The sequence below is a fragment of the Oncorhynchus kisutch genome, linkage group LG4 (genome assembly GCF_002021735.2).
Source record: "Oncorhynchus kisutch isolate 150728-3 linkage group LG4, Okis_V2, whole genome shotgun sequence".
NCBI lineage: Eukaryota > Metazoa > Chordata > Actinopteri > Salmoniformes > Salmonidae > Oncorhynchus > Oncorhynchus kisutch.
The window spans coordinates 51,763,088-51,777,302 of NC_034177.2; the positions used below are offsets into that span (position 1 = coordinate 51,763,088).

Consider the following 14,215-nt stretch of genomic DNA (forward strand, 5'->3'; position numbering starts at 1 on the left):
TAAAGAAATGGCTGCATACATTCTGCCTGGAAATGCAGCAGCCAGCAGATCACATTGTTCATGGACATTTCAGTGCGAGATAATGTCTGAAAAGAACCTTAGTGACCTCTTAACTTTATTTATAATGTATCCTTCAGAACGATCTGACCAGCTTGTACATAATGTTAATAATGTTCCAATGTACGCCTGTGTCAAACAATGTTTGAAATGTTTAATGTAACACTGTTTATAGTAACAGCTTTCCTTTGTCGCTTATGGTCTGTGAAATGTGAAGTGCTTAATGGCCTGCGCTCCACGAATACTTACAGGCGACCATATGGTGGATAACACTGCCATCTTCAGATGGGGGTGCAGTTTCATCAGTGTTATGACATTGAAAATGTACATTGGAAATGTAATTATAAAGAACTTTTAACTATGGCAATATCCATCTGGGCAGAAATCCAGAAATTCCGGACAGAATTCAACATACTATATTTTGACTGTCGATTACGCCAACGGATGTTGCAGGCTCCACTGGGCTCTTTCTTTGTGGCGGGGTGCGTTTGTTTTTTTCAAGACTGACCAATCACCATCTAGTTTCTTGGGGTCTAACGTCCAATACCTCTCCTCTTTGTTGCCTGATATACGGTCGCGGACTATGCCGCGGACAGACAGCAACAACAAAAAAGGGTCCGGGTTTTTAGCTAATATCGTTATTTAAATAGTTTGAATATGTATGTACTTGTTCGGTTTCAATATACCATCACAGTGCAGCTGTAGTTTAACCAAACAATCTCAGCCGGGACACGCGATGGAGAGTGAATATTTCTAAGATTAAAAATTATAATAAGTACGTTAAGTTGAATCGGATAGCTAGCTGAATAATCGTTGCTGGGCACCAGTCTTTTCGTTTACCGACACTTTCAACTCTGCACGTTCCCTTGTTGTTACGACCGAGCTTGCTAACTGCTCAATTTAAGAATTTACCTAGCTAATTTACACCCGCCTACTGTTTTTATCTACGAGAAAGGAAACGGGCATGGCGGAATTTCTCGAAAATCCGTCAGTTCTCACGAAGGACAAACTGAAAAGTGAGCTCACGGCTAACAATGTGCCGCTTCCCGTCTCCGAGCAGAAGAAACATGTATATGTTCAATTGTACTTGAAGAACTTGACCGTTCTGAACCAGAAAAGTCCACTTACAGACATGTTCTCCAGTGATGAAGAACTACCTACCCCTATAGTCTCCAACAAGAGACTTTCTGGAAGAGTAAGTTATGAATATATTATTATTGGTCATTACAGTGCTATGAATTGATTTTGTAACGCATGAAATTACTAGGTACCTGTGTTAAATGATTGTTGCCTTTCCATTAGCCCATTAATCTGACCGAGAGCAACCTTTCCATATAACGTGAATGTTATTCATTTAAATATCCCCCTTCCTGTTTCTTTCCCTCTTAAAACGTCTTAAGGATCTGACCCTTTTTTCCAATTTTTGCCTAAAAGGACATACCAAAATCTAACTGCCTGTATCTCAGGACCTGAAGCAAGGATATGCATATTCTTGATACCATTAGAAAGGAAACACTTTGAAGTTTGTGGAAATGTGAAATTAATGTCGGAGAATATAACACATTAGATCATCTTTGGCATGCAAGAGAAAAGCCATAATGTATTATTCCAGCCCAGGCGCAATTTAGATTTTGGGCACTAGATGGTAGCAGTGTATGTGCAAAGTTTTAGACTGATCCAATGAACCATTGCATATTTGTTCAAAATGTTGTATCAAGACTGCCCAAATGTGCCTAATTGGTTTATTAATACATTTTCAAGTTCATAATTGTGCACTCTCCTCAAACAATAGCATGGTATTATATCACTGTAATAGCTACTGTAAATTGGACAGTGCAGTTAGATTAACAAGAATTTAAGCATTCTGCCCATATCAGATATGTCTATGTCCTGGTTTTGTTTTTGTTACTTACAACCTCATGCTAATCACATTTGCCTACGTTAGCTCAACCGTCCCGTGGGGGGGAGACCGTTCCCATAGAGGCCTCTTAAACCATATTCACACGGGACTAGTATTATGAGAGAACGTTGGTTATTATGTTATTATTACTCCAGAATGTCTTTTATTCCAGAGAACCTTTCGAACGGGATTAGTTTTTTCCCAAACTGTCCCCTGGAATTCTTACTTTAAAAAATATATATATAAATTGACAGTTATGATGGAAGCCTACAGGGATTTATTCTAGGCATGAAGATATTTCAACATGTCCAGCTGATAGTGCCACACTGATAACTCGAGCTTGGTTTCTAAACCATACCAAACCATCTTTGGTATAGTGTCATAATAATCAATCCACAGTACGTCCTAAATGCCTCCCAGCCTTTGGATGTGAGCTAAACAGTTCATTTGAGATGCGTTTTAAGGCCATGGATGAGAAAGTTAACTTCTCATTTCCAAATGTTTAGATCAGTTGTGTGCTGCTTTGCAATGTATTAGCAGCAAGGGTTGCATTAATTAAATAAGCACAATATTTTTTACTGATTCATTTGGCTATATTCAATTCATACGCACGAAACGTAAACAAAAGCATTCGCTGTGAAAGTTGATGCATGTAGGCCATTCATATATAGCCTATAGGCAGCACTTCTTTCGATTTATCGAATCAGTTATTGTTTTCTTGCTCAAACTGTGATTAACACCTGTCAAACACAGACATTTCTCTCATAAAACAGGGATGTCGATTCGCACTGGACTCGTATTTTCAGAGGACCTTGGACTTTGCCAAAAAACACTAGGTTATTCTGGCTGGAATTATTACTCTCCTGTCATGTAAAAACGACTGAGATGGCAGATTCGGGCGGGACTAAAATTACAGATGTGGTGTTTTGTGCTCGTGCACATAATTACATTACCAGACCTCCCCAAGTAAAACGAATCCCGTCTGAATAGGGCTTTACTTACTGGTTCTCTAATGTCTGTGTTCTTTGTAGATAATCTTAGTTAAAACAGAGATAGGTTCATCTTCGGTCTCTAGATAAGCTTTTTACCCAGGTCTATGAATTGACACCCATAATCCATCCATCCACAGAAAGCCATCAGGCTTGACAAGCCTCGGTCAGAAGAAGTGAAAGTGACAGACTTTACAGTTGCAGGCTTAAAACATGAGCTGTTGAAGCATGGAGTCAATGTTGGACCCATAGTTGGTGAGTCTTCCTTATGTTTTACTCGGGGTGTGTCTTAAAATGGCGTCCTCTCCTTTCCTTGCTCCGCCACTTCATCTGCATTGATCTGAGAAGATAAGCTTTCACCTCATCAGTTCTTGTACATCTGTGCAGATTATCTGAATGAGACAAGGAGAGGAAGCCACTTTAGACTATTGAGATTAGAGGTCGACCGATTATGATTTTTCACCACGATACCGATTATTGGAGGACCAAAAAAAGTCGATACCAATTAATCGGACGATTTAAAAAAATAAAAAATGTTTTATTTGTAATAATGACATTTACAACAATACTGAATGAACACTTATTTTAACTTAATATAATACATCAATAAAAATCTATTTAGCCTTAAATAAATAATGAAACATGTTCAATTTGGTTTAAATAATGCAAAAACAAAGTGTTGGAGAAGTAAAAGTGCAATATGTGCCATGTAAAAAAGCTAACGTTTCAGTTAGGTTGCAGCTCAGAACATGAGAACATATGAAAGTTGGTGGTTCCTTTTAACATGAGACTTCAATATTCCCAGGTAAGAGGTTTTAGGTTGCAGTTAATATAGTATTTATAGGACTATTTCTCTCTATACCATTTGTATTTCATTGACCTTTGACTATTGGATGTTCTTATAGGCACTTTAGTATTGCCAGTGTAACAGTATAGCTTCCGTCCCTCTCCTCGCTCCTCCCTGGGCTCGGACCAGGAACACATCGACAACAGCCACACTTGAAGCAGCGTTACCCATCGCTCCACAAAAGCCGCTGCCCTTGCAGAGCAAGGGGAATAACTACTCCAAGTCTCAGAGCGAGTGACGTTTGAAACGCTATTGGCGCGCACCCCGCTAACTAGCTAGCCATTTCACATCGGTTACACCAGCCATTAGGCTGATAGGCTTGAAGTCATAAACAGCGCTGTGCTTGTGAAGAGCTGCTGGCAAAACGCACAAAAGTGCTGTTTGAATGAATGCTTACGAGCCTGCTGCTGCCTACCATCGCTCAGTCAGACTGCTCTATCAAATATCAAATCATAGACTTAATTATAACATAATAAAACAGAAATACGAGCCTTTGGTCATTAATATGGTCGAATCCGGAAACTATCATTTCGAAAACAAAACGTTTATTCTTTCAGTGAAATACGGTACCGTTCCGTATTTTATCTAACGGGTGGCATCCCTAAGTCTAAGTATTCTTGTTACATTGTACAACCTTCAATGTTATGTCATAATCATGTAAAATTCTGGCAAATTAGTTCACAATGACCCAGGCGGCCCAAACTGTTGCATTTACCCTGACTCTGCGTGCAATGAACGCAAGAAAAGTAACACAATTTCACCTGGTTAATATTGCCTGCTAACCTGGATTTCTTTTCGCTAAATATGCAGGTTTAAAAATACATACTTCTGTGTATTGATTTTAAGAAAGGCATTGGTGTTAATGGTTAGGTACAGTCGTGCAACGATTGTGCTTTTTTCGCAAATGCGCTTTTGTTAAATCATCCCCCAGCGTTGCATCGATTATATGCAACGCAGGACACGCTAGATAAACTAGTAATATCATCAACCATGTGTAGTTAACTAGTGATTATGATTGATTGATTGTTTTTTATAAGATAAGTTTAATGCTAGCTAGCAACTTACCTTGGCTTCAACTGCATTCGCGTAACAGGCAGGCTCCTCGTGGAGTGCAAGGAGAGGCAGGTGGTTAGAGTGTTGGACTAGTTAACTGTAAGGTTGAAAGATTGAATCCCAGAGCTGACAAGGTAAAAATCTGTCGTTCTGCCCCAGAACAAGGCAGTTAACCCACTGTTCCTAGGCCGTCATTGAAAATAAGAATGTGTTCTTAACTGACTGGCCTAGTTAAATAAAGGTGTAAAAAAAGAAGCAAAATCGGCCTCCAAAAATACTGATTTCCGATTGTTATGAAAACTTGAAATCGGCCTTAATTAATCGGCCATTCCGATTAATCGGTCGACCTCTAATTGAGATGCACCAACAGACTCAAACAGTCAGTGAGAGATCCTTGACTAAATGTAACCCCCTTCACTTCTAACTTGTTTCCCCTTGTCTTCAGGCTGCACTCGCATTCTTTATGAGAAGAACCAACTGGATACACCTGCCGCTGAGGCTACCCCTAGCCTATCCGAGACTGCCACAGTTACCGCTGCAGCAGTCAAGGCAGACGGCAACCAGAACGGCAACACACTCTCTGACCAGTACAGTGACAAGGAGGAAGGTGAGATGAGATATTATAACTGCACAAGAACCTGCACCATTAATTAAGCAGCACACTTATTCAGCGCATGTGAATAATACATTTTGATTTGATTTAATTCAGGGTTGGTTTCAATTTCAATTCAGGAAGTAGGCCTAAACTGAAAAGCAATGAGGAAATTGGAATTTCAGAAACGGAATGGATCCTTTTTTACTCCGTTTAGATGCCTTGATTCTCGCTGACTTGTGTTCGCTTTACCTCTGTCAGATGAGATTACAGCTGCTCCTGAACCAGAGCCAGCTGCTGTTGTGGAGAAGTCTGTGATGAGCAGAGGGAAGACTCCTGTCACCATCAGGACCAGCAGCAGACGGAGCAACAAGGTAAGCCTTTAAGTTCAAGTTGATTTAAGTAAATACAATGCAAAATCACACTCACCAGAGCTCTCACATTAAAACAGCTTTCGTCTTCAACAGCAAGACAGTTCAGCACATATGTAAATAATCTTATCTTGCACCCATAAACCTCAACCTCTCAATCATCTGTTGTCATTATCAATGTTCACAGGTGGTGGATGAGAGTCTAGCAACTGGTGACCAGACCTGTAAGAAGACGGGGAAGAATGTTGAGGAGATTCTCGCTAATGAGATCCTTTCACCCATAGGCATCAGGTAAGACCTTTTTAGGCCCTATCACTAGTATGTGGAACCTTTCACTTTTGGTCAAACTAAGACAGATCCCATCTCCTGATCTTTTTTTATGTGTATGGCTCCAAGAACACAGGGGCACTTACCAGTAAAATCTTTACAGCAGTTGTTAAACATGACTTGTCAGAAATTACTTTGTCACATTATCTTCTAATCCTCCTCTCTCCCCAGCGCCACATGCAGGAGATCGATCCATGGTGCGGCTGGCCGACCGGTGAAACCCAGCAACTATTGGCTGAACAAGTCTCTCCTGGAGCGCTCCATCTACACAGAGTCTCACTCTGAGTGCAGCTCCCTGGGCTCAGAACGGGCCAGGCCAGGATTCCTCTCTGTCCTACTAAAGCTCATGGTGCTCATCACTGTAGCCGGTTCCATCTACTTCGTCATCCAGCACCTTGATGCAGATCAGGTCCAGTCCGTCAAGGGTTTGATAAACGACGCCAAGGGTCACCTGTATAGCACGGTTGATAAGGTGGTAGATGCCGTGGTCGATAATGTGATTGTGCCTCTGGGCATCGGGGCCAGCAGCAGCCAAAGTGCAGGAGCTGAGGGTGGAGGCAAGTAAGCAATACACCTACTCCACCCTGCTCTCTTTTATTATAATTATTTCTACTATTTTACCAGGCTGTCCAATTGAGGTCAAAAGACCCCCCTTCATCTGGTCACCAACCCCATCTTCATCTATTTATACATGGTTGACCATCTTGGAGGACTGACTGACATTTAATCTGGGCTGGTAGACTGTCTCACCCTGTCCCTTCCTTGTTCACTTCTCCTCGTCCCCGCTAAGGAGAGAAAGGAAGGGCATTCAACCTAACCAACATAAGCTTCTTGTAAAACAAACCAGCACTGTCTTGTCATGACAGTCTGAAATAGACTAGTTTTTATTAAGTTGTTTTTAATCATAGTGTGAAGTGCATTTTGTGTATTCTTTGTGTGTATTTTTCACTTATGTGTGTAGATAGAACTCCCATGTGATATTGCGAGGACAGGTCACATGCATGGTTGTAGTTTTTGAAGGACATGGTTGTAGTTTTCGGGGTGTCTGTTGTGGCAGGCACACTGTTAGAACTTGCATAGTGCCAGGGTTGAGGTCAATTCCATTTCAATTCCAGTCAATTCAGAAAGTAAACCAAATTCCAAAGGTTCCTCATAAAAAACTTTGGAGAGAATGAGAATTGGAGTGCACTTCCTGAATTGAAATGGAACTGACCCCAACCCTGCTACTGATTACGGAAATATCTACAAGTATTTCTGTATGGATTTTGAATATACACTGTAGTATTAATAATAGAGATATGTAGAATGTTTTTAAACTATAAATTGAATGGTGCTCAGGTCTATTCTAATTTGCTCTAAGTTAATCACTGCTGCGAGGAGTCATAATACTGTCCAATAGTGTTAAATAAGGTTTTGTCACTGAATGAGGAGAAGCCCTTTTTCATGCTATAAACTATGAGTTTGATTGCTAAAACTATTAGTTGTCTTTAAACTGCTCGTGTAGAGCCATCAGTACATTGAAAAGCTGTTGGGGAGATGAACTGCAGTAAGTAAGCCTGGTCCCAGATCTGTATGTGCTATCTTGCCAACTCTCTTGGTCATTGTCAGGAGGAGTTGGCAAGATAGCAAAAGCAGATTTGGGACCTGTCTAGCAGTAAGTGGTCTGGTAGTTGAATGGCTCATCAGTCTGTGATGACCAAATCCCAGTATAGCTTTGTGTGAGTTTGTGTTTCATCTTTAGTGCTTTGCTGCTCTGAAGATTCAAGATCCTTCAGTCCTATCTAAAGGGCATGCTCACCGTAGCAAAACGTTTTGAAACAGGAAAACACAAGTGGGTAGTCTTTATTGGACAAATATTCTCTGATTCTGTGTTTTTTTCCATGTGGTCCCGAATGAACACGACCTAGGACTGGCTGTCTTTATATTTTGTGCATCCACACAACCCTTCTTAATGGTTCCATACATACTGCTACGGATCTTGGAAGAATTATATTTTTGCAAAATAAAGTTGAGCAAGTAAATGGCTCATGATCCTATTCTAATCAAAAACTCAAATAGAGTTTGCCTCTTGTATACTTCATCTTGATAGCAGAGGTAATACTAATGGGGACAATAATTACCCGAGGAGACTAATGACAAAAGTGATAGCCACTTAACTTATGTTGACCAGTTACTGACATTCACTTGTAAAGAAGTTGACATGTTAGTCCACACTGGAAAAAAAGAAGAAAAAACTGTTATTTATTTTGTTCCGTATTTTACAAATGTGAATTGTGAACTTTTTTATTATTTTATTGTAGAAAAATAAAGTAACATAGGTGAAAGTAGGATGTCGCTTTTTTTTAAAGTGCTAGCCTAAATCTGAACCTCTTTGTTTACTTGTTACACGGGTGAATATATTAAAGATTAAATGTTTTTGACTTTGATCAAGCAGCTAGCTTCCCAAGCAAGGATGAAAGTATATTGTGGGGTAAGGTTTTTTATCTGTTTTTATTTCTAATAGATAATATCATTAAATAAATGCGGTAAGTCAATTCTCACCCCATGGTTTTCTTTAATGAGGAGATTCCATACTCTTGGTCATGTGAGAAAAGAAGACAGCTACTGTGCTGTCTGTTGATGACGATTATTAGAACCCTTCTCTCAACATGAAGACTTGTGTTGGCTCTCTGCGGTGATGCCTAGGATTTAGTTCAGCTGGTGAACAGTCTTGTGGTGCGCACTGTGCAGACACCCACAGTCGAACCCAGTTGGTCGCATGCGTAAAAACATCTCTGAATGCTCGTTTGAGAACATTTCAACAGAATATGAAGACAGGCATGCAGAGTGAGATAAGCATCCAACTGAAAGGTGAAAGAAGAGTAGGCCAAAGGGATGTCACACTCGCTCTTAACTTAGACTTTGAACAAGCCAACTAGTTACGCTGGCAACAACAGCCAGGCACTGATTACAATTTTCATAAGAAAGGTATGCTTACTTTGATGGGCGAGGGAGAAAACGTACAATATTCTTCACCATCTGGACGTCACAGTGACTAGCGTTATTATCTTTTTCATTTAGGTTTTGTACACCAAACTTCAAACAGCTGAAACAACAATATGGTTGGTTATGGAAAATAGATTTCACAGCTGTTTAGATGGTGTATACTAGCTTATTTTGTCACAAACTGCAATTAGTCAAACTTAGCTAACTCGGCTACACATGCCTCTAATGTCAATATGCCTTGTCTTCTGCTGTTTCGATTTGTTGTTGTTTTATCTCACTGTAGAGCCCCTAGTCCAGCTCAACATGCCTTAGATAGCTATTTTGTCACACACCCCACACATGGGGAAACCTCACCTGGCTTAGCTGGTGGCTCCAGAGATGCAATCTCTATCATCGTCACTCAATGCCTAGGTTTACCCCCACTGTACTCACATCCTACCATACCCTTGTCTGTACATTATGCCCTGAATCTGCCCCTTTTATTCTCTGTTCCGAACGCACTAGACGACCAGTTTGTATAGCCTTTAGCCGTACCCTTATCCTACTCCTCCTCTGTTCCACTGGTGATGTAGAAGTTAACCCAGGCCCTGTAGCCCCCAGCATCACACCTATTCCCCAGGCGCTCTCATTTATTGACTTTTGTAACCGTAAAAGCCTTAGTTTCATGCATGTTAACATCAGAAGCCTCCTTCCTAAGTTTGTTTTATTCACTGCTTTAGTTCAGTCCGCCAACCCTGATGTCCTAGCCGTGTTTGAATCCTGGCTTAAGAAGGCCACCAAAAATTACATTTTCCGTCAAGATAGAACTGCCAAAAGGGGCGGAGTTAGCCTGCAGAGTTCTGTCATACTATCCAGGTCTGTGCCCAAATAATTCAAGCTTCTACTTTTAAAAATCCACCTTTCCAGAAATAAGTCTCTCACTGTTGCCGCTTGTTATAGACCCCCCTCAGCCCCCACCTGTGCACTGGACACCATATGTGAATTGATTGCACCCCATCTATCTTCAGAGTTCATATTGTTAGGTGACCTAAACTGGGATATGTTTAGCACCTCGGCCGTCCTACAATCTAAAATAGATGCCCTCAATCTCACACAAATTATCAAGGAACCTACCAGGTACAACCCTAAATCTGTAAACATGGGGCACCCTCATAGATATCATCCTGACCAACTTGCCCTCTAAATACACCTCCGCTGTCTTCAACCAGGATCTCAGCGATCATTGCCTGTGTCTGTAATGGGCCTGTGGTAAAACAACCACCCCTCATCACTGTCAAACGCACCCTAAAACACTTCAGCGAGCAGACCTTTCTAATCGACCTGGCCCGGGTATCCTGGAATGATATTGCCCTCATCCCGTCAGTAGAGGATGCCTGGTTGTTCTTTAAAAGTGCTTTCCAGGGGCCTCCCGGGTGGCGCAGTGGTCTAAGGCACTGCATCGCAGTGCTGGGCAAGTGGGAACGACACTGTGCCCGGGCATGGTGCTGCCGGCTTGCCATGCATGCTCCCCACTCCCCATTGATTTAGTAGACTGTTGCAGCATTCAAAACAACTGGGAACTCGGGAATCTCCGACTTCAGAGCGTTCAAAACAACTGGGAACTCGGAAATCTCAGACTTCAGAGCATTCAAAACAACTGGGAACTCAGAAAAAACGGGCTCCCATTGGGAAAAATCGATTGGAACGGTCATCCAACTTGGGAACTTGGGATTCTTTCTAGAGTTCTGACATTCCAACCTGAAGATCACTGACGTCATGATTTGATCTTATATTTTTATAATCTTACCTAGATATCTCTTACCATTAAAATTATCTTACTTTAACCTAAAAAAGTATATTATATTATTATATATATACAAGTCAGAATATTTTTTTAACAATACAAACTGCATTTTCTGGGTAAGGTAAATCAACTGAAAATAAGTAAATGCACTTTCTTAGTCACATGACATTTCAACTTCATTATCTTAATACAACACAGGTAACATTTACATTGTTTGCAGTGTGGCAAAAGTAGCTAACATTAGCTAGTGTAGCCAATATGTGTGACAGCTAAAGGACCTTGATTGTAGTGATTTTCACGAGGACTGAATGATTCTTCTTCGATGAGGTTTAACGGCAGTTGGTATCCAATAAATGTTGCATTAAAATCAAATCAAATGTTATTTGTCACATGCACCGAATGCAACAGGTGTAGGCCTTACAGTGGAATGCTTACTTACAAGCCCTTTTTTTTTTACCAACAATGCAGTTTTAAGAAAAATACCTACAGAAAAATAAGAAATAAAAGTAACAAATAATTAAAGAGCAGTAGTAAAATTACAATAGTGAGGTTATATACAGGGGGTACCGGTTAGTCAAAGTAATTGATGTAATATATACATGTAGGTAGTTATTAAAGTGACTTATGCATAGATAATAACAGCGTAACAGCAGTGTAAAAGAGGGGGGGGGCAATGCAAATAGTCTGGGTAGCCATTTGATTAGATGTTCAGTAGTCTTATGGCTTGGGGTAGAAGCTGTTTAGAAGCCTCTTGGACCTAGGACTTGGCGCGCCGGTACCGCAGTAGCAAAGAGAACAGTCTTTGACAATTTTTAGGGTCTTCCTCTGACAACCCCTGGTATAGAGCTCCTGGATGGCAGGAAGCTTGGCCCCAGTGATGTACTGGGCCGTACGCTCTACCCTCTGTAGTGCCTTGCGGTCAGAGGCCGAGCAGTTGCCATACCAGGCAGTGATGTAACCAGTAGGGCTTCTCGATGATGCAGCTGTAGAACCTTTTGAGGATCTGAGAACCCATGCCAAATCTTTTCCATCTCCTGAAGCGGAATAGGTTTTGTCGTGCCCTCTTCACGACTGTCTTGGTGTGCATGTGTAACGGATGTGAAACGGCTAGCTTAGTTAGCGGTGGTGCGCGGCTAAATAGCGTTTCAATCGATGACGTCACTTGCTCTGAGACCTTGAAGTAGTAGTTCCCCTTGCTCTGCAAGGGCCGCGGCTTTTGTGGAGCGATTAAGCTCTCAACCTGCTCAACTACAGCCCCATCAATGAGAATGGGGGCGTCCTCGGTCCTCCTTTCCTGTAGTCCACAATCATCTCCTTAGTCTTGATCACGTTGAGGGAAAGGTTGTTGTCCTTGCACCACACGGCCAGGTCTCTGACCTCCTCCGTATATGCTGTCTCGTCGTTGTTGGTGATCAGGCCTACCACTGTTGTGTCGTCTGCAAACTTAATGAGTTGTGCCTGGCCGTGCAGTCATGAGTGAACATGGAGTACAGGAGGGGACTGAGCACGCACCCCTGAGGGGCCCCAGTGTTGAGGATCAGTGTGGCAGATGTGTTGTTACCTACCCTTAACACCTGGGGTGTCAATGTCATCGTAACAATCCCGAAACATATTCCAGTCTGTGCTAGGAAAACAGTCCTGTAGCTTAGAATCTGCTTCATCTGACCACTTTTTTATTGACCGAGTCACTGGTGCTTGTAAGCAGGAATCAAGAGGATAGAAATATGGTCAGATTTGCCAAAAGGAGGGAGAGGGAGAGCGCCACCTATTGGACTGGAGTACAACTCCCATATACTTTGCTTACAATACCCTACCATCTTTCACTACAATCACAAAACATGTTTTCCATACAAACACATTTTCTTCTAATCTGAAAATGTTGTGATGCCACGCCCATTTTCTGAAGAATTGCATTATGGGCACTAAATGCACAAAAACAGTGTACACTGCCTGTATACTTTGTATTTTTACGAATGTTTACAACATCCAGGAACTTTTGGCATACTAACTATCCATACTATGACCAATAAGCATACTATATACTCAAATCACGTCACAAATAGCACGGTTAGTATGAGTATTCGAATACAGCTTGTATCTGGGTTATCTGGGTTAAATGAGCAGTGTATCAAGGAGCAATGTATCAAGAAGCAGTGCGGCTTGGCAGTGTCGTGTTTTGGAGGACGCATGTCTCTTGACCTTTGCCTCTCCCGAGTCCATACGGGAGTTGCAGCGATGGGACAAGACTGTAATTACCAATTGGGGGAAAAAAGGGGGGAAAATTACAACAATATACATTTTTTAAAGAATTTGGATAAAAGCATCTGCTAAATGGAATATATTATTATTATAGCCATGACCAAAAATTACAGAGGTCCGGATCGCCTGGCAAAAACCAAACACAGCATTTCTACAGTAAGAACCTTACACCAACGATCAAGCATGGTGATGGTAGTGGGAAAATTTGGGGATGTTTTATTGCCTCAGAACCTGGACAACTTGCCTTAATAGAAGGAACAATGAATTATGCTCTGTATCAGAGAATTCTACAGGAGAATTTCAGGCCACACGTCTGTGAGCTGAAGCTGAAGCTGGGTCATGCAGCAAAACAATGATCCAAAACACACAATCAAGTATACATAAAATGGCTAAAATAGCAACAAATTTTAAGCTTTGGAATGGCCTAGTCAAAGTCCAGAACTAATCCCAATTGAGATGTTGTGGCAGGACTTGAAACAATCTGTTCATGATTGAAAACCCACAAATCACACTGCATGGAAGAGTGGGCCAAAATTCCTCCTCAACTATGTGATAGACTGATCAACAATCACAGGAAGCATTTGGAAGGAGTCATTGGAGCTAAAGGTGGCAAAAGTGTAACAGGGCAATTACTTTTTCACACAGGGAATTGCATAACTTTGTTGATGAAATAAATGAAGTAAGTATGTAATTGTTGGGTTATTTGTTCACTCATGTTCCCTTTATCTAATATAAGGTTTTGGTTGAAGATCAGTATAAAAAAATATGCAAAATCGATGTGAGATGGTTGGGTAACGATTCTTGAGGGTGGCTGTTGTCTATGTGTGCAGAGCCCCCCCCCACGCGCACAATAGGTCAGGAGCCTGTAAAACTGCGCTATTCACTCCAGCGCCATTCTGCTGCAGCAAGAAAGGATCAAGCCTTAGTGGATTTTTACATCAATCTTGTGCACAGCGTCTAGCATTTCACAAGTAGAAAGTTGTTGAAATGAAAACAAAGATTCACTAGAAGTTGACAGAACTTCCATTGAGCCAACTGAAGGCTGGGAGAGG

General features: G+C 41.3%; 1 protein-coding gene across 1 annotated transcript; it reads left to right on the forward strand.

The window, feature by feature from the left end:
* Positions 1-609: 609 nt before the first annotated feature.
* On the forward strand, positions 610-8,676 carry LOC109889661 (lamina-associated polypeptide 2, isoforms beta/gamma). Its single transcript, XM_020481247.2, has 6 exons — positions 610-1,252; positions 3,087-3,201; positions 5,292-5,453; positions 5,700-5,812; positions 5,997-6,100; positions 6,308-8,676. The coding sequence occupies exons 1-6, from the start codon at positions 1,022-1,024 to the stop codon at positions 6,699-6,701; spliced, it is 1,119 nt and encodes a 372-aa protein (XP_020336836.1). The 5' UTR covers positions 610-1,021; the 3' UTR covers positions 6,702-8,676.
* Positions 8,677-14,215: the final 5,539 nt, after the last annotated feature.

What these genes read in the sequence shown, in the direction of transcription:
- LOC109889661 (XM_020481247.2), top strand. Translation starts at nt 1,022, where the DNA reads ATGGCGGAATTTCTCGAAAATCCGTCAGTTCTCACGAAGGACAAACTG. An exon ending in CAATGTTGGACCCATAGTTG is followed by an intron (nt 3,202 to 5,291) that starts GTGAGTCTTCCT and finishes CCTTGTCTTCAG; the next exon opens with GCTGCACTCGCATTCTTTAT. An exon ending in GCAGCAGACGGAGCAACAAG is followed by an intron (nt 5,813 to 5,996) that starts GTAAGCCTTTAA and finishes CAATGTTCACAG; the next exon opens with GTGGTGGATGAGAGTCTAGC.